Raw genomic sequence first — 26,556 nt, 5'->3', positions numbered from 1 at the left:
ATCCATTCATCTGCTAATGGACACTTACGTTGTCTCCATTCATTAGCTATTGTGAACAGTGCTGCAACAAACATAGGACTGAAGATATCTCTTTGATATACTAATTTTCTTTCTTTTGGGTATTTACCCAGCAGTGGGTTTGATAGATCATATGGTAGCTCAATTTTTTAGTTTTTGAGGAACTTCCAAACTGTTCTCTATTGTGACTGTACTAATTTACATTCCAACCAACAGTGTTCAGGGGTTCCCTTTTCTCCACATCATCACCAGCATTTGTTATTGCCTATCTTTTGGGTATAAGCCTGTTTTTATTCTCACAGAATATTTGAATTGAGTTTGTACCTCACTTGGAGCTTTCTAATGAAAGAGAAATTACTAGATATTTGAAGGGGTATCTATTTGCTTCTGGTGAAGGGTTTTCCTCCCTTCGAGGTTAATTATCGCCTGCACTCCAGCTCATTTCCATAGATGTTCACATTTGTGATCAATTATGTAAAATACAATAAGGAGGAAATCCAAGAAGGGTTTTACAAAAACAAGACTCTGAAAGGAGGTCCTTCATGCTTATTCTAGGCTATCCTTTGAGTGAAATGAGCCCGGTGTCTGTAGTAGGCGGTTCCATACTAATACAAATGCTCAATTACTTGGTATACCTGTGCAAACTCCACAAAGATTTTTTCCTTCTCAGCCAGGAGCAAGGCGTGCCTTGAGGGCCACCCAATTGGACTGGTGTGCCATTGGCACCAATTCAGGAGCAGAGGAAACACATTATATATCCTTAGAGAATCACTTCCTCTATGCAGTTCATTATATAAGCAGGTAGGAAAGCATGAGAGGAGAAAATATAAGCCATGAGAGCACTAGGGCTGAAGACATACCTTGGAAGGAAAAGGGTGTGGACACTCGTAAAGAATATTATTTAATCTTGGTACAAGCAGATAGGCCAACACAACCCAGTTTCTAAATTGGACACTGTTATTTAACAATCCTACATGTTTTATGCATTCTCTTTCATTATGTTCACTTTTCCAAAATAATGACAGGCTATGTGCCAAACATGGCGTTATGCACACTGCATATGTGATCATATTTAATTTTCATAACATGCCTACAACATATAGATTATAACCTTAAAGTACTGATGAGTAAGGGATGGGCATCTATCTGCTTAAGGGTACTCTAGGAGGAAAAAAGAGAGAGCTAGGTTGAAACCCATGTTGTTCTGATTCTGAGATCAAGATAACATTGAAAAGATGCCTTGTTAACTTATTTTGGGATCCTCCAAAGAAATCATTCTAAAAATCTTATACTTCCTTCAAGTCCCTAAATCTACTCTGCCCCTGTTGATTAATGATCTTAATATTTTTTTTACTGAGAAGTTTAAGACACTTACATGTGAATTTTCTTTAATTTCCTCCTCAGAGTTTCTGGTCAATGACCCAATTCTTGCATTCTTTCTTGCTCCATAGGAAGAGCTCCAAATCATCACCAGCATCATGTCATCACCAGCATTTGTTCTGGTGGTGATGACATTAAACCATCTACTGTTGTTTTTCTCTCACCCTTCCCTGCCTTCTTCTGCCCCAGCTTGGTTAATTTTATCCACTTCTGCTCCCATGCGTTGTCAATTTCTGCCTTTGTACTGGCTCCTTCTTTTGCTTCAAAATATTCTTGTATTTCCTTTATCGTCAGAAAACACACACACGCCCTTGTTGCCACCCTACTACCTTGGAAGAAGAGGTATTTGAGTTGCAATCTCTTGTGATAAGTAAGACATACGTAGTTCCCATTTTTCTCATATTAAAAAAAACTGTCACAAGTTAAGTAGCTTTTCATCAAGACCCTATAGCTCTGTGATGGCAGAGCTAGAAATGAAACTCAGATCTTCTGATACTCAGCTCAGAACACTCTTTCTCTATTCAAACCAATTGTCAGTCAGTGTCCATGGGTGATCAGTTTTAAGATGACCTCTTTCAGGTAAGGTGACTGCAGCAAATTCTACTTCACTTTTGTCTCTGGAGCATGGAGCTTGCCTCATATGTGTAACACAGCTGCTATGATCAGTGATGTATCTCTATCACATCTCCCAGGCATGGTAATCTGTCCTCCCAGGTATGAAGGCCCATTAATAACCCTCTGGGGGAAGGAGGCAGTATCCCAGATGCAGTCCTGTTGCATGATGTGCTCTGTATACGAAGTTCCCAAAATCATAGCTAACATGTCATCTAATGTGTTGTAACACTCATTGTTTCTCAGCCTCTCACAATATACAACCAGCCAGCAAATCCCTTATCATTTAATAACACTCCTTGCTTGATACTGAAAGCTGGAGAAAATGGAAACACTCCAAGGGAGTGGGAAAACTTAGTTAGGTGCAGAAGCTACTAAGGTTGTAACATAGGCTCTCACACAACTGAGAGTTCAGACAGATGAACAGATACCCCTGTAATCCTGCAGCTGCCATTATCCTCAGACTGGGTGGACTTCTGGAGGGACAGATCCCCCATGCACAGAGAGGAGATGCTTTGCTTTGGGAACAGGAAGAAAAAGGAAACCATGGAATCTGTGTTGCTGCTCAGCTACATAGGGTTTTGAGTAATAATTTTCATCTTGAAAGGAAATGCAGTTTGATCTGGGATACTGAATTGGGAGTCTGTCTTGGGATTCAGGACTGATTTTGGCCCTAAACACGGACCTCAGTGTATGTTTTTGTGAAGTGGGTGGGAAAATGCCTTTCACTGTGTAGCACAGGAACACATTACAGAATGAAATGCAATGCAATGATATGACAGACTGTGCTTAAGCTTTCAGGAGGAATTAGAATAAAATAATAATAACAGCTAACATAAAAAGGGCCATTAGCGTGGGATCAGGCAGTGAGCCGAGGGCTTTACAGGTGTCATTTAATGCTCACATCAACTCATATGGAACTTTTTTTTATCCCCAATTTCAACTGATGAGGAAACTGAGTCATAGAGAAGTAATTTGCCTAAAGTCTGCTATTCAGTGATAGGGTCAGGATTTGAACCCAGGCAATCTGGCTCCAGAACCTTTGCTCTTCTTGCTGAAGATGTTTGCTATTGAATCAGAAGCTTTGGATTTTATCCTGGGGTGTGTGTGGGAGAGAGAGAGAAAAAGAGAACCTGTAAAGAGAATTTAATAGAAGGGGGCACAAAAGAGTAGAGATTACTTAGGCAAACAATATTTCACCTTGGTCATTGATTCACCCTCTCCTTCTTTATCATTAATTCAGGAGCTCAGTCCCCATTTTCCTGATGTCCCAGCTAAAACAGAACACTAGGTATTTTGTGCATGTGTTGAAATCTGATAAATTAGAAGGCTGGTATTTTACACCCAGCTTTCTTATTATCCAACTCTGTAACCTTAGGTAGGTAAGTCACTGCACCTCCATATCTTCATATCTAAAATGAGTGTTTGAACTAAATATTATCTTACTGGCTCTGCAGTACATAACCATTCATACTGGGCTTCCTCCTGGGAACTGCTGAGGTTGGCGGCTCCGTTTGTCACCAAGGTGTTCCCACCAGAGCAGTGGTCTCCAAGGTGGGGTGGGCATCCACAGGGGTGCCAAGGTTGGTTCATAGGAATTCAGGGAATAACACTCGGACATCTATGTATCTAATCTTATGTTTTAAAATGCCTGGTGTTTCTGTATGTGTGACAATATAAGCAATGTGTGTATACTACATACATATATACATATTTTTAATTGGTGCAGAGTTAATTTTTTTCTAGTATGTGTAGACAGCCAAAAACATTTGGAGACCCTGGCACTAGGGAGTCAAATTGGGCCTTGGCTCTTTGCAGGGCCCCAGAGGCTGTTACTCAATTTACCATATTGACGCAATACAGAAGGACCTGGACTACAACTTAAAGCCAGCAGCAAGATGGTTTACATGGCAATTGGTTTTCTTCATTGTAAAATTCAATGTTTAATGATGTTTCTTAATTCCAAGCCACAAAGACAGGTCTAATAATATTAATATTAATAACAATAACAATAATACAGGTTTAAGAGCTCGTGTACTATGGAAAAAAATCATCTTATTACATAGCCATATTTGAAGCCTGGATTTGTAAAGAAAATCTTACTCTAAAGGACAGGTTCAAGCATCAGATGGAAGCCAAAATTCTCTCTGAGAAAAATCATCATTTCCCATTTAAGCTTCCGGGATTGTTCTAACAGTATGTTAAAATACATGAAAACATGTTGACAGTGCCCCGTTAGCTTTTTCTACCATTTTGTCTATTTTTCTGAGTCACAAAATAGATTAAGTTCAATTTCAAGGTAATCCTCTCCCTTGATTTCCCTCTCTAAAATCTGATATTCACAGTAATACCCAGGATATGATGTGCGATTCTGACCTCCCTAGTTTAGGAAGGATATTAAAATATCAGAGAAGCTACACAGATAGGCACGCACTCACACAAAAGGAGTGCTACAAAGGCTGGAAGATAAAGCATGTGAGGAGAGGTGGTGAGAGCTAAATTTATAAAGTCTGGCAAAGCAATGACTCCAGGGGACTTGATCACAGCCTATAAATACCTTCAAGGTAACAATATAATTGAAGGGAAAGAATTATTCATAGTCTCAGAAGATGATATAACTTTAAGCAATGGCCTAAAGCAATGGAAGAAAAAAATTTAGTTGAAATTTTCAGGAGTTGAGGGGTGGTGGGGAGAAGAAATTCTTTACTCTCTGAAGGATGAAACAGGCAAAGCAATCCCTAGAGGAAGAATTTGAAGCATTTTGATACAGACAGTCCAAACCCCTGGAATAAAAAGCAAAGATTAAAAATGGTGTTCCTTAATATTCTTACCAGAATTCAGAGCTCTTAAATGCACCTCTGAAAGACTGCCCCCTTCAGAGAACTGTTAAGTAATCAGAGATTCATATAAAGACCCCTAATTAGAGAACAACCAAAAAAAAAAAAAAAAATGACACACCAATATTGTAAAATTACACATTAAAATATAGGAAACACGAATATTATAGGTAACGTCATATTTTAAGAATAACCAACTTTTCTCAGAAAAGACAATAAAATGTTCATCAATAAATTACAACTCCATGCTCAGTATGAAAGATCTTAAAAGAACACAAAAAATAAGTTGAGCTACTGAGTCAAAATCATTCAATGTGTTATGCTACATAGCAAATTCTATGTACAAAAGATCTGAATATGTGGGCCCCAAATGTTTCTGAGTAGGCAAATATATTCCTTTAAGATAGTAATGTAAAAGTCAACTTCTAACCTCTTCAAAACTAAATACCAAAAATAGCTGTGACTTCGAAAATGTTCCGGAGTGCTATTTACATATAATATGTGAAGGTATGACCCCAAATTGTGAACACAAGTTCTGTGTGAGAGAAAGCACAAAACCAAATGTCTCCAGGGGTCAGGCAGATGGATGAAGCTGAGTGAGGTGACAGGGAGTGGGTGGAGATTGCAGGGCTTAAAAGAATGTCCATAAAAATGGCAGCGGCTCCTGAGCTCCAGTTGACCAATGCTATGAATAACACTGGCCCAGTAGAGTTAAACCTTCTGATTTTCAAAAAGAAACTAGACATATCACCTTGTATATGAAATATCTGCATTTAAAAATATATTTGTGCATTGGAGGAGGTTTAAAGAATACCAGCTGGGCACGTTTTCTAAGGCCCTTACATTGACAAGGGGAAGGCAAGAAGCACCCTGTACTCTAAGATCAGGAACCGGGAAGGGGATGATTGGAATCCAGTAGATGAAGTGAGTTAACTTCTGTATGCAAATCACCAAACACCCAAAAGAGAGGAGAAAGAAAAGCCTTTGTTTCTGCTCTTTTCTCCCAGGAATGTAGGAAGGAAGGATGTGCTGGGGCAATGGGAATGACTCTATTTTAGATGCTCTCATGCAGCTGCCCTGCATATGCTCAGGAATCTCCATGTACTGATCTGGTTCATGACCAGTGGGGCCAGCACAGCTGGATCAATGGGAACAACAGAAAATCTCCCTAGGAGGGAATCGAACCTTGAACTACCCTGAAGATAAAAGGAAGCACATCAGTGACTTCCATATGGACACCCACAGTGACTTAGGGTTTATTTCCAGATGGTAGAGTGTGAATAGGAGTGGCTGTGTTTTCAAATTTTAGCAATTCAATGTCCAGATTTATAAGATGGCCCTTGGTGGTTAGCTGTAGAGTTTGAGTCCACAGAACAGTGTTGTTCTGTTTAGGTTTTTTAAAAGATAGACACACACCCACACCCACACACACACACACACACACACACACTTCCCACTGTGTGAAATGAACTGCTCTGTGTGGATCCTGTGATCTTGGCATCTGCAGCATAAAGATGTCATAGTGCACACAAAGCCTTCTGACCAACCACATCCACACAAATACATCCTTGGGAGTCACTATGACTCACAATGTGACAATATCAGCTGTTCTCTTGCAGAGAGTCACTGGAGCTCAGACTGCATACCTCAAAGAGAAATTTGATCTTCCTGCTAGAGTTAGGGTTTATACCATAGGAGAATTCTTTGTTAATATACTGTTTATACCAAACACCTCACCTCAAGTAATCCTCCTGCCTTGGCCTCCCAAAGTGCTGGGACACCACTGGCCTTATTTATACCAAACACTTTTTAACAAAGAAGTTATTCGTGGAAACACAGGGAGAATATTCCTATCATGACATCTACGTTCTCTTATATCCATTATGTAATGTGTTTTTTATTCTTTTTATTAAAAATTAATAGTCATTTCTAAGAAGAGAGCTAATGCTAAGTTCCCAGTTCCAGAACAGTATCTGTTACGATAAGGTGAATACACAAATTTGGATGAGACACATCTAACTGCTCTTTGGAGAACCATTACAAAATATCATTCTTTGAATCTCTGCAAAGACCTAGCTTAAATAAAAGATTGAGATTTAGAGAAACAAAATAAAAAGACTTCTATAGCTTTCCCCTAGAGCTGAGTTACTGTGTCTGTATTTCGGTCCAATGTTTGCATGTGTTTAATGTGCACACACAGCTTGAAAAAGGAAGCGAATTCTCTGTGTTTTGCAGTGTTTGGGTGTGAATCAAAGCGAACATGTGGTTCCATTCTGTTTCTTCTAGCATTCAGTTAAGTAAAGGGAAAAACCTCATTTGTACTAATACTGTTACCATGAGGGGTGATCTTATAAATGCCTGGGGGTAGGAAGGAAAATGCTAGGGCAATATAGACAGTCATCCAGTCTAGGCAGGCTTGCAAAGTTTTTACCAAAAACGGTGTGGTCTGTCCACCAGAGAGGGTGGGTTTTTATTTTGTTAATTTGTTTGTTTGTTTTTTTTTCCCTAGGTTAGTGATGTTTAGGTGCTTTTGGCAATTTGTTGTCTGTGAAATGTAGATGGATGTTCAGAAGGAATTCTGTACAATTTCAAAATGAAATAATAGAAATGGCCATAGTCATTTCAAGAAAAAAGAAACTAGAATTGAGGGTGAAGATGTCATTTTTTTGTTATTTCCTTTTGGTGTTGGAAACAAACTAGAGTGGTTGTCAGGGTGGTAGCAATAGAACCCGATAGTGAGAGAGCTCTTTGTGCTTTTTGATTACAGTCATGAGCAACATAGTGACATTTTGGTCAATGACGGACTGAGTATATGAAGGCGGTCCTGAAACTGCTGTTGGAAGACACTTAACAGTGAGAAAATTATAACAGTGAAAGAGACCTGATCTAACCAACTCCATCTTGCCTTTAACCTCCAAACTTCTTTGACTTTGGTCATTCCTGGGCATGGGCCTAGCTAACTTTGGGAGAAATTTAGTTTAGAGTTTAAATGATAATAACCATTTACAAAAGCTAAACTGCTTTGTAAAACTAATGAAAGCCACCAGGTTAAGAGGATGAGAGACACCTGAATTATGCTAAGATGCAGGCAGAATTAAATAATTACCAGCCATTATTCCAGAGGCCACAAGATTTGCAACTTTCCCACTTACTCCTATAATGAACATCCCTAATTGTAGCAGCTAAGATTGGCCTTTTTGAGATGTCATTTTGGGCTTTTGCATTTCTGACAACCAGGTGTCCCTCACCTGGGCCCACAACTCTTGACTCAACCAGTCCTGTGGCCCCACCCAGAAGCAGACTCAGTGCAGGAGGACCATTTTCCACATCCCATAATTGCATCACTAACCAATCAGCAGCACCCATCCCCCAGACCCCTAGCTGCCAAATTGTCTTGGAAAAACCCTCGCCTCCAAATTTTGAAGGAGACTGATTTGAGTAATAATGAAACTTTGGTCTCCCGTTTAGCCAGCTCTACGTGTATTAAACTCTTTCTCTACTGCAGTTCACCTGTCTTGATAAATTGGCTCCATCTGGGCAGTGGACAAACAGAACCCACTGGGTTGTTACAGTCCAATAAGATTATAATACTATATTTTTACTCTGCTTTTTTGTTTAGACATGTTTAGCTACACACATACCATTGCATTACAATTGCCTACAGTATTCACCACAGGAACATGCTGTGCAGGTTTATAGTCTAGATGCAATAGGCTATACCATATAACTAGGAGTGTAGTAGGGTATAACATCTAGGTTTGTATAAGTACACTCTATGATGTTCACACAACAACAAAATTGCCTGGCCGTGCATTTCTCAGAACATATCCTCCTCATTAAGTGACTCATGAGTATATTACAATGAAAGAGATTAAAGTGGAAATTTGGCAAAGAAAGAAAAAATACAAAGATGAAAATAAAAGTTTGAAGGAGATCCTCCCAGCCTGTTAACTAGTTAATTAACAAAATATAGATGATAGCACATTTTCACAAAATTCTGCAAATTCAAGTTCTGATTGCTTGTACCTATTAAGGACTCCCCGACTAGAAAGCAAGTACCAAGAGGACAGGGAGTTTGTCTATCTTTTTCACTCTTGGATCCCAAGCACTTAGAACTACACTTGACAGATAGTGGGAGGTGGTTAAGTGAAAAATTGTTTTCACCAAAGTAAGTGTATTAGTCCTTTCTGGCATTGATATAAAGAAATACCTGAGAATGAGTAATTTATAAGAAAAAGAGTTTAATTGGCTCATGGTTCCATAGGGTATATAGGAAGCATGGCTGGGGAGGCCTCAGGAAACTTACAATCATGGCAGGAGGCAAAGGGGAAGCTGGCACATCTTACATTGCTGGAGCAAGAGGAAGAGAGAGAGGCGGAAGGTGCTACACACTTTTACACAACCAGATCTTATGAGAACTGTATCATAAGAACAGCACAAGGGGGATGGTGCTAAACCATTAAAAATCACTCCCATGATGCAACAACCTCCCTCCAAGACCCACCTCCAATGCTGGGGATTACAATTGAACATGACATTTGGATGGGGACACGGATCCAAACCATAACAGTAAGTTACTCATTTCTGCTGGCCTGGCTAATTTTAACTTGGAAATTCTATTCTTCCCACCTGCATCTTACCTAAACTAAGTGTATCATGTTATAGTTTTTGCTATACGCTCCAGTATCTTTTCTCAACTAAACCTCAGGGAGATTTTTGTCTTCTTTTAAGAGGTGGCTGTGCTTTGTGGATCATTCATTGCGCATTCATGGTATTTTGGAAAAGCACGTCATTCATACATCACACCAAAACTCATTTTCCTCTTTCACACTCTAGTATTGAATTTAAGCTTTGCTGTTTAGCCATGCAACAAAACCAGCTCCAGTACTGCTGATCTAAGTAACAAACATGAAAGCCTGTTAACCTCAGGAATTAGGCATCATGTAAGGGGCAAATTAAATGGAATCTGCTCCCACTTCAATGAATGTGATTTTCAGTGTGAAGGTCTACCTTTCAAGTATTTACCGTACTCTGCTGCTAGACATTAGAAGCTAACAGACCAAGGGATGACAGGCTGTGGTCGCTGTGAAGACTCATCTGGATTTAAATTACAAATATAGAAAATTAAATACTGACTCCAGTAGGAATAAATGGGTTTTTGTGTTATTTGAGATCATTTATGTTTTTAAGCAAGAGTATTTGAGGACTTCTGATATGGCATTTATCATACACTGAAAGACGAGAATGCATTTACCCAATAATCTTTTCTTCGATACACTAAATTTGGAAGTGTTTTTATTGAAATTTTGGGAACTAAAGTTACCTCTAAAACACTTATTCTACCGCACTGCATTCAAAACCTCAGATTAGTTTCCAGGCCAAGCCTTTCATTTTGCATAGGAGTATTTAAGAAAGTGGCTTGGAGTAATTTGGTGCCTTAATGTCATTGAGAAAAACAAACAAATACTGGGAAGCAAACAAATGTAATGTAAAATAAGTTTCTTTGAATCCAAAAAGAAAGTGACTTATTTCAAATCATGTATGCTGCTTTAGCCAAAATCCTGTGTTCTATTCTCTATTCCTGTTTGTCATTCTTAACTGTGGATTTAAATAAACATTACAGGTTCTGCTAAATTCAACACATGCAACATATGTTACGTATATATTATATTATATTGAATAGAAAACTATGAAAAGCAGTATATGTCTATATCTGTGACACTGGAATCAAACATATCAATGATTAAGTCCTCTTTCCTTTCCTTAACATCTTTAACAAATGGTTACTTAATCCTCTTAGTCTTTATTTTTTACTTCATAAAACAGAGGTAATGCCACTAGTTTAACAGTGTTGTCAGTACTAAATGGGCTGATATACACAAAATGGCTAATATACTGCCTGGACAATTAAAAAAAAAAAAACAGCAAATGCAGAAGTGATTACAAAAATATACACTCCATCAGATAAGAATATGGGTTTTTAGCCATGAAAAGTCAACCAGCAGAGTTATTTTCAAAAGGGTTTAGTAACCTAAGTACTGTGTTCTGCATTTAATAAAGGGCTAGATAATTTCATAACCATTAGTAACGTTTGTAGCTATCCAAGTTAAGATAATGATAAGGGTAATCAGATTCCATGCCTCATTGCACATGATCACTAGGATCAGGGGATTTGTTCTCTTTAGGAAACTGCATTATGATTTAAATCCAAATTTCCCTTTCCAAACTGAAGCTCCAAAAGGTGAGATGCCAAGAGCTGAGAGATGAACCAGATAAGGACATCATTTGAGAACCACAGCAGCTTACAGGGTTCAGCAGTTGAGCCATTCACATTTGGGCTCTGATCTGCCAATTGCCTGGTTGCTAACCTTCCTATTGGAAACTACAACCATCTCAGCCTGTCTTTGGTCTTCGTTTCCAGGTCTCCAATCACCATCTCCTTAGGTACCAAGAGCTCTGCTGAGTGGTAGGTATACCAATATTGATATAAAAACAACCTTATTTGTTTTGTAGGACTTTTCAATGATGACAGGGCATGTTCACTTCCATTCTGTCATCGGATTTTTCCCACAATACTATGAGGGTGGCAGCATAGGAGCTACATCTCTACCATTTACATAGGGTAACTGCTAATTGGTGGCAGCTCTCTAGGAGCAGATGCTGGGTCCTCTGGCTCAAAGTTAATAATGCCCATGACAGAGAATAAATGCAGAATACTGGTAAGAGGACTGAAATGGCAAAGATTATATGCCATAATAAATACCAATAAAGATGAAGAAGACATCTCTATAAACTGATTTCAGATGAAAGAGGCCTAACAGGTATGGAAAAAACAGCTCTGGTACAACTTGTGTTTGGAAGTCTCTCAATTGTTTTGATTTCCGTAATACTTCACCATCTAGGTCCCCTACCCTTTAGCCTTTCCTTTTTCATTTTCTTCCCTTTCCTCTTTCATCTTGTAAATATGTACATAGTTCCCAAGTTCCTATTCATTTCCCTTGAGACGTTAGCACTCCTTAAACCTTCCACTGTCACTGCCAAGCCGTGAATTCTCTAGGTCCCCACCTCTAGCCTTTACCTCTCCTCTGAGTTCATCAGGCATTTCCAATTGTAAATCTCAACAGCCTGGCTCTTGGATGTCTTATGTTTTACATCACTAAGTCAAACTCTTATCTGTTTTACTTATCTGTCCCCTGTTTTGCTTTTGGTAATGAAATCACAACCTTCCCAATCTAGACATTCCTCACTTCTCTCCTTTTTTATCCAAACAGCTGACAACACCTGCTAATTCAATCTCTGAACTGTTCTTTGCTTTTATACTCATTACTTTCCTATATTCATCATCATAGAATAAGTCTTTAAAAACGTTTCTCTAGAAACACTCACTCAAGACCCTGCTGTTTTCCTTGAACCCATTAAAAAACATTCTTTTAACAGAGCCAAAATAATCTCCCTAAAAATTAAGTGCTGAGCATTTCATCTTTTTTCTAAAAAGTCTTTAAATGTCTTCCCCTTGCTTTCAGGAACAATCTATCGTTGGTATAAAATTCAAATCTTCTACACTATGTCCCTAAAGTGCCTGGGAAGAAAACCAAAGGAAACTCAAGAACATGGCTATCATTAATGGAATGTCCACTATGAACCAGATAATTCACTGGGCATTTTTCCATAGGTTATAAATATTCACAGAGCTACAAATTGGCATTATCGCCATCTGCATTTTATGGAGTAGTCAAATAATTCATCCGAGGCTACATAACTAGTTGGAGGCAGAACCAGACCTTGAATCAGAGACCAATACCCTAAATCATATGTTCATTGTGCTAATCCATATGACCTGCCTTTTTTCTTATGCTATTCATTCTGGTCCAGTTGAATTCATGAATTTGAGAATGCATCCCATATTTCCTTCGATACGACACTCATGCTGGTATCATCATTGGATGTGCTCTTTCTTCAGGTTCCACTAGTCAAAACCTGTCCCATCCCATCTATGTACACTAAAAAAAAATCTCAGCAACCAGCAATATTTTTACCTTCTTGGTATATAATTGATTCTGTTTTTAAAAAGATTCATATGTATGATTTTCATTTCCCCGCCCCCCACTAGATGTTAGCTTTCTTCACATCTCTAATAATCCCAAGTAAATTGCTGTTTCATAAGTACGAATTGAATTAAAATTATTACCACTATGCTTTCTACTCTAAAACTTTCATTAGGGGTATAATAGTAATTAAGGGTCAGAATTGCATTTGAAAGTCCATTCAGCTGTTTATTAGTAGAAGCTTTAGCTTCTTTAAACTTTAGTTGCCTCAATTATAAAATGAGGATATTAATAGTGACTACTACCTCACTGAGTGGTTGTGAGCTCATTATAAGACAGTGTAAACATAGTTCTTGCACAGTGTCTGGTACCTGGCATTTTGTCAATCAATATCAGCAGAAAGTGATAGTAATAGTACCAATATAAGGTGATCTCTGAAACACATGCTCCTAAGTAAATGTAGGAAGTCATAATCTATGCCATTAAATTACCTGCCATTTTACAGAAATGGAGGAGGAAAAATAAACTGAATTATAAGAGGTTAACTAAGGACTCAAAAATAGAATATGAGCCTTAAAGACAACTCATTTCCTGTCATCCTGAGTATGAATTGATTTCAGGATGAAGGTTAGCTTGGTCGGATCAACAGGGCCTATCTAAATGTCTGTAAGTGATTCTAGGCTCCAGAGGTGTCATCACAGGCCAGGAAATGACAGGTCTGGCTGTCAGTACTATCTGTGAGGCTAATGCAGTTATACAGTTCCCTCTGACATCTGTCCCTGAAACACTAACAAGTTGCAACAGCAGCAGTTACAGCACCAGGATCTAAGAAACTGATTCTGTGGAGTGGGTGGCTAATGAATTCCCCCATCAATACACTGAGCTCCTATGCCTTCTGAATATAGCAAGGGATCTAAAATCCATCATCTATAGCTTCAGGGAGTCAATGAGTTATTTCTTGCCCTGTTGCACCGAACAATACCCCAGGAGTAATGACGAGTAGCAGTGTAAGCGGTGGGTCAGTGAGATAATTCATCCAACTGATGGTGTTAAGGGAGGCTTGCCATTAAGTCCTGTGAGCCCCAGCACTCATATGATGGCACTTAGAGTTTGCCTTGCTTGTTGCATTTTAGATTCATATATCTAGAAAGCTTCTGCTATTCAGAACTTATTCAGCTAGCTTGATAACTGCAATAACACAGTATATATGCCACCCAGCTGTCTTTAAATCAGTAACATCCCAGCTCCTTAGAATTTTATATTGCTTCATTTCAAATTTCAGAGGCCTGATTAAAGATTATTCATTGCTTAGGAAAACAAAATGTAACAATTTTTTGAGTTAAAATGAGTTAGTTGAAGAAATTCTTTGAGTACCAATAATATCAAAATCTATCTATGATTGAAAGCTCACTATATGCCAGGAGTTTTGCAAGAGTTGTATATACATCACCTCATAATGAGTAGAAAACCTAATTTCTTGTTTTTGTAATTGTCATGGCCTTTCAAGCCTGTTCATGTTATGCAAGCCAAGGTTGGTCACAGTACCCTCAACACATAGAACTTTTCCTGACACATAATAAAAACTCAATTTATACATATAAAACGAATGATGCTCAGGATCTAAATTCTCTTCACCTTAGTTTTTCAAAATTCGTATTTGTATGCATTGAGGATTCTGAAACATAACTATCATTAACTAACAGTCTAAGGGGCTCTTGTATGAACCATAAATGAGAAAGACATAGCCGTTTGGCTTTTCCTTCTCATAATTTCCTATCAGCCATAACCTATTTTCCACACACTTTGTCAACTTGATTTTTATGATTGCATTATTGTACATTTCACTTGCACAGTAAATTTATAATTCACTTTTCCTTCATGTTTTGGGGAATCCAAATCTATGAAGCATTTCTGTTTGTATTTCTGATTTTAAGTTTCCAGTTTACTTGGTGGCGAGACCTACTTAGCTCCCCACAGTCTGGCTGTACCTCCATTATGGCTTTGGTCCTAGCAATGTTTTGTGGGGGCTCTATCCTCGAGTATATGACCAAGCCCGTTGTGACTTTATCTGGTACCCAAGGAGAGTCTAAAACCATTTTGATACTAGGCCTATCTAGAAAGGTTTTGCTTTCCTGCTACTACTACTTCTATTGTTGGTAGTGATGGTCATGGTTATTGTCATCTTCTTCTAGTTCTTTTATTTTCCTTATTCTCCTCCTTCTTCCTCCTCTTCTCCTCTTTCCCTCTATTCCTTCTCCTCTTCTTTCCCTGTTTTCATGTGAAGTGGCATATTTCCATTTCCCATGGACAATACAATTAAAGAATAAACTTCAGGGCAAGGCAGGTGACAATTTCACTGCTGAGTCTAGAGCCCTTTGGAAGCTTATACTAAAGAGGACAGAAACACAATGCATTATCATCTTCTAACAGGGATAGAGACACAGTGCAACGTAATGAGACACCAAGGAGGCTATAGGGTCACTTATCCCATTGACCTAACCAAGGTCATGACCTAAATTCCATCAGAGGTAACCTGCTTCTTCACTTTATGCTAAAGAGATGCTCCAAAAGTCTTCACTGTGAATCTGGTTAATTCATAAATTTGACATTTGATCAGATGAAACAGAAATTTTAAAATTTTGCCTAAAAAGTCCCATCAGACTTACACAAATAATTAAACTTTCCTTCTATATATGTTTCTCTAATGCAGTCATCACCTCTATAGCACCCATTTTATTAGGAAAACTACCATCCTACATTAGTGCAGTGTTTTCCTGATAATGAACTGCTTCTAAATACTTTATTTCATTTGATCTTTGAGAAAACCCTGCAACATAATATTTTATGCCAATTTATAAGAAGAGGAAGCTTCAGCTCCAAGTAGTAGAATGACTTGCTGAAAGTGTTATAGCTCATTGACCGAAATGGAACTCAAATCCAATTTTTTTTTTTCAAATTAAGCACATGTTTCTACTATGGCTTGCTGTCTCTCAAAACCATGTGTGGAATCAAGGTAAACAGATTTAGATGGAAATAGCATGGGAATAATAGAGATCTGAGAAAACACACACCATCTCTCCTGCAGATAGCTGCCTCTGGTCCAGGTTACATAAGTAGTCACTTCATCCAATCGTGACTTCCACTCCCTTCTGCCACCTTCTTCTCTCACTCTGCTGGGATAGCACGGCTAAGCTGAAAGCTGGAGAGACAATGCCCAGCAGGTCCTCTCCATATAAGTGGCTAATGATCTGGAAAAACTCCTAAGCCCAGAAAACCCAAAGAAGCCTTTTTCACTAAGAGCAAATAGCGATGGAAGGAAATACGGAGTCAACCTGCAGTGCACAGCACTCTATGGGAAACGAAATTGCATCTGTTGGATACCTCTGTTGTTTTCTTGTTTTTTCCTTTTTTATCTGTGTTACCAGTCTCAAAAACACCAACATTCTTCCAGAGTTCCCCAAATACAGTTCCTGACTCAAATCCAATTCTGTCACTGGCCAAACCCAGAGGTAAATCTAAGCTAAGGGCCACCTAACCTTACTAAGGACTATCCCAGCAGATGCTGATGGTTTACTGTAAATATCCGACATAGAGACAGCCCAAATGAAGCATCCAGGCTGGCAATTTGTAAATGCAACAGATGGGAGGAACAGACCATTCATCATCATTCAGCTCCACTTCCATTTATTCTATGGGACTCTCGTTGGGTGCTATAAATTATGTAAAAACAATACTATACAAATGAAAACTAATAAAAATCCAATTTCCCCAAATATGACACTGATAGAATATTATCAGTCTGTTTTCAAAGTTCCAGTTTTTGGAAGGAGAACACTTTGCCACCATGAAATGGGGGCCAGTCTGGACAGCAGTTCTTTGTCTGCCCCTCATCCTTGTGTATGTAAGAATCTACATTTTACGTCAGGAAGGAAATAGTTGGGAAGGTTATAGATTCTTGACAAACAAAACAGATGCTTTAACACATAAATTTTCACTGTTCCTGAAAGGCTCATAATTAAAAAATGAATCCAAGAGGATTTACTGTAAATTACATACAGGGAGAAAGAAATTAATAGGATGTCTTTTTTACACTCAGCATTAACTACATAAAGGGAAGCTAATTATTGCCCAGTTCTCCCCGACCTTCTATTTTGTAGATGGTGAAAGGAGGTTGTCAAGAGTTTCATGATAGTAATAACAACCACTTCATGCTAACCTCTTCTCTAGTCCTATTCAGTTTTTTCCCTGTTGTATAAATGAAGGTGAGTGTGACATGACACCCGTCCATAAAGCTTAGATGTGGAGTCAATAGGCAGATGTCACTCGTAAGTGACAGCAGCTTTTCTCCAAAATTGAGCTTTAATTCCTCAACAATTCATTTCAATGGAGGGAAACTAATATTTGAAATGGATTTTAAACAATTCCTCTACCCTAAGACACCTGCCCTTTACAGAATCTCATTTCATGCACATATACTTCAACAAAGATCTCTTTGCCTTTTTCAAACATGCATAATTCACAATTTTATTAATATAACAGTCTATAATTCATTCAGAAAACATTGCATCATGGAATGTGAATCAAAAACAAAGAAATATTAGCTAATTTGAAGCAAGCAATTTCTAAATAATTTTTATCTCCTGGCCCTCTCTGATTTTTTTAAATGACCAAATGCCTGTGTTGGTCAACACTTTTTCTCAAAACCTATTCAACTTTCATGAGGCCTAGTTAAGTGGGAAGAGTTTAGGTTTAAAAGAAAGTAGCAAGAGAAATAAAAGCCTCTGCTCCCTTGGCCAGAATGAAAGACAATCTAAGCAAATCGTGAAAAAGAAAAAATGTGCTCTTCAGCCATAAAAAAGAATGAGATCATGTTCTTTGCAGGGGCATGGATGGAGCTGGAGGCTATAAGCTTTAGCAAAGTAACACAGGAACAGAAAACCAAATACTGCATGTTCTTCCTTATAAGTGGAAGCTAAATGATGAGAACACATGGATACATAGAGGAGAACAACACACACTGGGGCCTTTGGGAGGGTGGAGGGTGGGAAGAGGGAGAGGATCAGGAAAAATAACTACTAGGTACTAAGCTTAATACCTGGCTGATGAAATAATCTGTACAACAAACCCCTATGACATGTAACATGAGTTTACCTATGTAACAAACCTGCAAACCTGCACTTGTCCCCCTGAATTTAAAATACATATATTATAAAAAAAAATGCTCATAGCACTCAACCATCTTGGTGACCCTTTCTTCCTTTGCCCCAATTCAATCTAGGACACAAATGCCTTCATTTTGCCGAAGTTTTCCCATTCATTTCTACCATCCCACACAACATTGCACATCCCCAAACTAGCCATGGCCACTTTTCCTCCTTTCTGTCCAACTCTTCTATCAAAACAAATTCTGTCACAGGAGCTGACTTTAGCCTGGTATAAGAAGTATGCTAATAAGATTGACTACTTTAAATGAATTAATAAATCATTCCAGGACTTGCAGTGCAACATGAGCTTAAGATATCACTTTTCCAAAGAAATTTTAATACGTAGGGATTTCAGGGTAACAAAAGAGAAGAAATGGGAAAATTGGAGCATGTGCAGAGGGATAGTGTGGAGCTTAGAGCAGATGTGATGAATGTGCAGTGCACGTTCACAGAACCTCGCTTCTGCACATGTGGCAGACATGACTAATGGAAGCTAGATCTCCCACCTGTGGATTTGCCCACTGTTCTCACAAACCTTCCTGGTGTAAAGCTTGAAGAGAGAGAGTGAGGCACTGAGAATTTGCAGGCAAGATGAAGCCTATTTGCCACTCGTGCCCTGGGACTATTCTAGAGTGGATGCTTACCCCAGGGTCAGGCTCTCTAGTGTTCTTGGAAGAGCATTTTCTCTTCCTTCAAATAAGTCCACTTGGGGGTAAAAAGGAAATATTCCAATGACAACGTTGATGTTGCTCAAAACACTTCAGGAATTTCTAGGAATTGTCTTCTTTGAAAGTTAAAAAAAATACAAACCTTCTTTGTCTTCTCCTTCTCCCCAACACACACACAAACACACACACTCTCTCTCTCTCTCTCTCTCTCTCACACACACACACACACACATTCTGTCTCTCTCTCTCTCACACACACACACACACACACATTCCACTGCCTAATTTTAGAGTTTGCACTTTGTTTTTGATCAACTTTACTAGCTTGACCACCACTCAGAAGGAGCATCAAAGTACTTTAGGTTTTTGTTGTTGTTATTTTATAATGAACACTCATACCCAAAGAACGAAGTTTTGCCCCCATGTAATCCCTTGTTGAAGCACATCGGTAGGCAGAGCCCTGTCCTCTTCCCTTATCCCTGGAATTTTTTCTGCTGCTATGTTCTGAATATGCCTCCCAAAATTCCATGTGCTGGAAACTTGATCACCAATGCAGCAGTGTTGGGAGGTATGGCCTTTGGGAGATATTTAGGTGGTGAGGGCTCTGCCCTCGTGAATAGGTTAATGCTATACTCAAAAGGGCTTGCAAGAGTGGGTTCATCCTTTCTTCTCTTCTGTCATGTGAAAACATGGGGTTCCTCCCCTTCTGAGGATGTAGTGCTCACCTTAGAGGTGGAGACTGGGCCCTCACAAGACACCAAACCTGCCAGCACCTTGATCTTAGACGTCCCAGCCTCCAGAACTGTGAGAAATTAATTTACATTCCTTATAAAATACCAAATCTCAAGTATTCTGTTATAGCATTAAAAAAAAAAAACAAAAAACAAAACAAACAAACAAAAAAAACAGAGTAAGCCACCTGCTTTCATCTCCCCCTTGTGTCCTCTATCACTTTTTCTTTTTTCCCAGGAGGCTTCTCTTCTAGGCAAACTGTAAGGTGAAACAGTATCTTCTGCCTTATGCTCAATCCCTTCCACTTTCATTAGTGGCCCCAAAGCTCTTTCTCTCTTGAGTAATTTTCTTTAGTACAAGAAAACAAACCATTCAACAAACAGAACCACCTTTTACAGATTGTAAAAGTTATAAAAGTATCTTAATAAGTATTTACAGCTTCGTTTCCCTGATGCATCTACTTAAATGTCCAAAACAAAAAGCTGGTTTCATAATTAAGCCATTTAGTCTTCTACTTGGATTTCTTTACTTTCACGTATGATAAGAAACCTGCCTTCTTCAGAGCAGGCAAAGAGATAATCTTCAAGGACATAAAATATGGTTTCAAATGGCTAGACCCATGAAGGGGCCCCATGCTCGAGAGGGCCATGAACATGTCAGGATCACTCTAGAATCACACAGATTCTCCACAGCACAGGATACTTTTAAATTTTTTTCTGGAAAGGTCAGGTGACATCATTTCCTAATCTAAGATTTGAAGGAAAATCTATTGGACTTTCACAGAATGTTGAAGCAATCAGCTGTATCACCCAAGTGTCTACGGTAACCCAGGGGGCTCTTTACATTTTGATATAAAATGTCTGGTAATTTTGCTCATATAAAGAAAATAATAATATACCATGTCAAATCTAATGGGTATGCTTATACAGAATACACACACTAATAAATACACACAAACGGATGTTACATGAATCTCAAAGTATGTTTAGTGCATTCACTTTTCAAAGACCCTAAAGAAATGACAGAACTTTATAATGGCATATTATAATATACTGGAATGTTCTGGTTCCTCCTAGCAGTTACCGTAATCTGCATGACAATTTTATTAAAACACTGCTGATTTCAAGTAGACCATCAGAAAACAGGAAAATCTCTCTCTTAAAAGTGGAGATGTTCTACAAAACATGAATGAGCAGGAATGGATAAAACAGTAGTACATCATTTGACTCAAAAAGATGCTCATGTCTGTGGCAAATCATATTTTTCTTAGGAAGTCACAATGAACAAAAAAAGAAGATAAATCATTGTGGAAATGCAAGTGAGCTGGTAATAATAGCCTAGTTATAGCTGCCATGAAATAGTCATTAAGTTATATGTAGCATAAATCTCACAGAGTTTTGTAAATTATGGTGGTTCTTAGAGGCCAAATAAAGATAAAGTGTAGTATCACTGCCTTTCTTTTTGTTCCTTGGCATGGCTTTTTAAAATGTGTTATCTCAGGCTCATAGCACCATATGGCTCCTGAAGCATCTGAGAAAGAATTGAAAAGTTCACAACTGTATTCAAGACTCCTCCACCACATTTTGAAGGTGATCATGTCTAACCAGTTCTTCCCTAAGCTCCTAAGCAGAGTCTGGCCCTGATTGGGCTTATACGGGGGCCAGACCGACTTCCAGCTCAAGCCTAGGACTTCAAGCTGCTCTCATTTCCAAGGCATGCTGGAAGAGCAAGTGCCAGACATGTGTACTGCTGCGGGAGCTGGGCTTGCCATGCATGATTCCGGCCAGCCATCTCCAGCTCCAGAGACCAGCAATGAAACTGTATCCTCTGCTTCTCTCTATACACCTGCACATTAGCAAAACTCTGATTCAGAGATTCCTAACCAATGTTCCTTTTCCTCCTTTTTGGAGGTTGGTAGTAATCCCCAGTTGATCTTTTTCCTTAACTGCTTTTACCCCTGCTATTTAAACTAAATTCTTATTGCTTCAAATTAAATCCATTCTTTCTAGCCTTGTCATTGCTAACTAATGAGAACAATTCCTCTCTTTGCTCTTGGTGACTGTACTTTGGGTACTTATGGATGAGAATCATATCTCTCTTTAGCCTACTTTCTTAACTGCAGACTGCACTGATGATAAAATGGGTTAATTGTTGCTATAAAAATATTTTCCATCCTTATAACAAAAAAATTTTTTCTTCCAAATCATTTTTAATTTCTTAGCCTTTGCTGTGTTCTTATGATCTACAGGGATTGAGGGTGCAGTGCTATTAAGCGCATATGTACAAGACCAAAAACAAAATGTTGACTATGCAATACACATGAATTACTCAATTCTTGATCACTGTCCTCTTTCCCTTTTGCCCCGCCTACTCTGGCACTCTGGTCTCAGTTTTTATCACACATTTATGACATCTCTACAGTGATATTTGAAGCCTAGACAGGGGTCACTAAATTATGGCCTGCAGCTTGTTTTTATAGATACATTTTTATTGGAATACAGTCGCATGCATTAAAAAAAAAATGTATTGTCTGTGACTGCTTTCACATTACAAAGGCAGAACCAAGTAGCTCTGAGAGAGACTATCTGACCTGCAAAGTCCAAAATATTTACTTTATGTCTCTTTACAGAAGGTTTGCTAAATCCCAGCCTAGGAGATTGTTAAGTTCCACTTGACTTTGCTGCTTGTGCCAGGTAAGATCCATACCAGGTAAATCTCTTAAATATACCCTAGAAATCTGAAAAATGTTCTGCCACAGGCCAAGTCAGACAGTTGGGAAGGGAGCCTGCAAAGAATGAATTTCTTTTTCCTCTCTATACACATGGGGAAGAAGAAAGAGTTTTTAAATTTTTTTCCCCCAGGAACCCTATAAGCCTGATGGTTCACATCTGAAAACAATTTTTATAAGCATGTGCACCTTTGCCACACTGATCTAGATTGTTCTGCAGCATTTCCCTGAATCACCAACTCAGACCACCAGCAAGACAAGAAAATCCAGGCCAAGGCCCGCTACTCACTATGTGAAGCTGGAGGAAGTCACCAAGTCCTGGGGCACTGTCGATGCGGACCAAGATGCCATCCTTCACAGTGGTGCTGAAGCCCACGGCAAGGCGGTCAGAGCGCGTGCTAGGCCTGTCATTGGCTGGCCAGGTGTAGAGGATGAGCCCACCGCTTTTCCCAAAGATGTACGTAGCGCCAGCTGCAAAAGCGAGGAGAGAGGGAGACATTAAGGCACTGTATTGCATACAGCCAGTTGCAGCATACTGTTGAGACCTTACACAGAACAGCTGTAGAGAGGAAATGTCCCCCATGGGACAGTATTTGGTTACTTAGAGGAATGGCACCCAAAGGTTCTGAAGGCAGCTATCACCCCAAATTAAAGAGGCAGGCAGAATGAATGAATAACAAAGCAGATGTTGGCGAGAGTCGTTCTTAACATCTTCAGTTCCTGCTGCCTAACGGTGGAGGGTAGATAACATCCTAAAGTCTGGGAGTCGGGGGTATTGCAATGAACAACTTTCTGGTCTTCTTCAATAGCAGGCTTAATTTTCCATCTTGGCCAGGACAGGCACAAAATAGAAAACTAGTCCCCTATCTCTTAGCTATCAGCATAATCTGGTCACTGGAGCCAGGAGCCTTACAAAACTGAAGGTAACAGAGCAGTCCAAACACATCATATCTCTCCTGCTTGTACCTTCTCCCACTCCCACTGGAAAGAAAAGCAGTGGCCCAAGAAAACCAAGTTATGTGACTAAATGCATTTGCCTATTTCACTATTATGTTGCTATAAACATGGTAACAAAAATGATTTCCTGGAGTCTTTTTTTTTAAGACAGAGTCTCGCTCTGTTGCCCAGGCTGGAGTGCAGTGGCGCAACCTCGGCTCACTGCACCCTCTGCCTCCTGGGTTCAAGCAATTCTCCTGCCTTAGCTTTCCGAGTAGCTGGGACTACAGGCACGTGCCACCACGCCTGGCTAATTTTTTGTATTTTTAGTAGAGAAGGAGTTTCACCATGTTAGCCAGAATGGTCTCAATCTCCTGACCTTGTGATCCGACTGCCTTGACCTTCCAGAGCACTGAGATTACAGGCGTGAGCCACCACGCCTGGCCTCCAGGAGTCTTTTAAAAATGAACCTTCTTTTTGTTCCCTACTGGTGGGATTTATCTGGCATTAAATACATTTTCATTTCCTTTTTCAAATTAAATCTTAGGAAGAAGATACAAGAAACATAGAAAAAACATCCCAGGATGATGAGATTAGAACGTGACAAGTCGTAATTGTCAATTATGATTAGTGAGCTTATCAGTGTGTTTACTATTTACTTGTGTTTTTATTATTATCCATATGAACTCAGGAGTTACTAAGAATATATTAATTTGGAACTACTTACAAAGCAAATGGGAATAAAAATAAATATTTATATTTCAGAAATTATAAAAAGTATATTTCAAGAAACACGTTTTTAATCTCAGTTGGATAAAATCATTTAGATTTGGTGACCAGAAAAGGCTATGCCATTTGTTGCCTCTCTGGTTTTAGGCATGTGGTGTTAACCCACAGTGAATACTTCCATGGGTTACTCATCTCAAAATTCAGAGCACATTTGCTATCAGATTTTCTTGTGTATTTCCCAGTGACCATGTTCCAACTCTTAAAACCATTTTAAAGCAGCATTAGACAACTACTCAGATACCTTTAACATTTACTAAAACTCTCAAGCACTGGTTCGCATGTATTCCCAGAGCTAGTTTACAGAGAATATTAGGTGGAATTACGTTGACCAAAGAAGAAGTGAGTTATTCATCTTGTTTAGAAATAATAAAGTTAACTCTTGTGAGACTAGAATTAGGAATATGTGTCACATGTCATCCTTCCTAAAGCACTAAGACTCATTAAATTCTGAGGCATATAGAATCTAATTTGTCTTCTTTGAAAGGTCACTATTCTAGTTGCTCCAATTTGCTCAGTTTGTATATTACATGTAGCATAACATTGTTTTCCTTTTATGAATTTCTCAGTCCTTAGGGGATAGTGTCTGAAAGCCCCCTACACTCATCTGGAGGATTTGGAATTGTGGTATGCAAAGTTTATGATTAATTCTATACGCAAAACAATGTTTACTTCTTACCATACACAAACACCCTCAAAGCTTCTTAAAATTAGAAATGTGGGTATGATTTACCCTTGATATCTCTCCATCTGTGAAGAATTTAAATAATTCCTCTGTAGATGATTACAAATGTCATCACCACTCTCTTTAGTCTTTATTTGGAAAACTGAAGGTTACTCAGTGATTAATGTATAGAATCACCAAAAAATGCAAATCAGCCTGTGACATTTCATGGCAATTTATAAAAATCTTTTACTTTTCTATCCTAAATATATAGTGGATTTTGCTACAGAGATAAATTCATACTCTATCAGGAAATAATTTTATCACTATAAAAATAACAAGTCAAAAAAATGATAGCAACATAGGCATGGTGCTTTACAGTTTGCAAAATATTTTCAAATTCATTCACCAAATCTTTGCAACAATTGTATGGGATATTTTATATCTTAACACTGTTTTATAGATTTGGAAACAGAGGCTCAATTATCTGATTTAAATGGTACCACCCTTAAGTCTCCAGCCTGAGTCTTCTACCTCTGAAAACCTTTTTTCACCACATACCAATGTAATTACACAATAAACTGTATCAAGAAACTATACCAATGGGGCAAACAGTTGTCTGTACTTAGTTCTTTTCACATCTTTTTATCAGACTAAAGCAGAATGAAAACAAAGTCACAGCCCCCAAATCTGGCATGTTTTCAAAAACTTGTCTGGCCATCTCACCATATCAATAACTTTAAGCATTTTACTTGTAATTCTCACCCACAATCCTGCCCGTAATTCTCAGTGCTCCAATAAAAAGGAGAAGAATATTTTAATACATAAATATACAATTTCTTATATATGGTTAGAAGGTCACAGTGCCTTTAATCTTTAAATAAACAAAAAACAAAACTTCACTATGACAATATTTGATAGATAGACTAAAATTTTGATTTAAAATTATTTGTATTGCTTTTGTTATTCTGAATTTACAAAGTCACTATGTTAGATAATTCTAACTTTATAGGTGAAGAAAGCATAAAAGATACAAAGGACCTGGCGTATGATTACTTTGCTATGAAGAAAAAAATATGAAAATATCTCTTCTTGGTAAAGTATTTGCTAGTAAGAGTGAATAAAGACCCTGAATGCTCCCATAGTCCAATGCTATGGGACATTAGAGGAAGTTAATTAACAATTATACCTTTCTACACCGATATTGTTATTGTTTTTTCTCTTTACATTTCATGCTTTGCCATCGTACATGGTTTTTAAAGGTAAATACATACTTCATGTTTATTTTAATATAAAATGCCTAGAGTCCTCCAGGAAACAGAATTATTTTGCTTTACATATTCAAATAAAAAAGTTAATTGTGTTATTTTAAAATGTGGATTACAAATCCACTTCTTTGGGAAATCCTAGGAACTATAAGAATCTCCACTTAATCCATTAAAGATTTTCATTTCTGAGCCATGCTGTATACCACATTACATGCTTTCTTCCCTGAACCTTGTACTTCTGATTGCTGGTTTCTCACCATGGTCAGTATGCTGATGCAAGATCATACTACTTATATTTATATTCAGAATCATGTAAATTTCATTCTTGTTGGCAAAAACTGATCAATTCAACTGAAGAAAAAATTGCTCTAGTAGCATTTTGGCCATTTAACACTGCAGGATTTGCAAGTTTGCAAGCAGCTGAGGTTGCTTTGCTGAGTTTTAACCAACACAGTATTCCAGGAGTGAAATTTCTACACAGTCACCACTAACAAAGATTAAGAGGACACATTTCATCTTCAAATAGTCAACAAGGATGACTTTTTTTTTTTTTTTTTTTTAAACTCACAACCTGCAAATAATGGGTCTGGCTTATTGTTTTCATAATTGGCAAACTACTTACTCTGATGGAGCTGATGGTGATATTGACAGAGTGTTTTGGTATGCGTTCTGTGCGTG

The 26,556-nt window shown here is 38.3% G+C and overlaps 1 protein-coding gene across 25 annotated transcripts in view; it reads right to left on the bottom strand.

Annotated features, from left to right (window-relative positions):
• NRXN3 (neurexin 3) overlaps positions 1-26,556 on the bottom strand; it is a 1,630,631-nt gene that overhangs the window by 372,520 nt on the left and 1,231,555 nt on the right. For all 25 annotated transcript variants that reach the window (XM_025391720.1, XM_025391722.1, XM_025391730.1 and 22 more), the window contains one exon: positions 22,514-22,695. In XM_025391720.1, the coding sequence (XP_025247505.1) occupies positions 22,514-22,695 (182 nt within the window). The remainder of the gene's footprint in view (positions 1-22,513; positions 22,696-26,556) is intronic.

Source organism: Theropithecus gelada, chromosome 7b (assembly GCF_003255815.1).
Source record: "Theropithecus gelada isolate Dixy chromosome 7b, Tgel_1.0, whole genome shotgun sequence".
Taxonomy (NCBI): Eukaryota; Metazoa; Chordata; class Mammalia; order Primates; family Cercopithecidae; genus Theropithecus; species Theropithecus gelada.
This window is presented reverse-complemented; position numbering and strand designations above follow the sequence as displayed.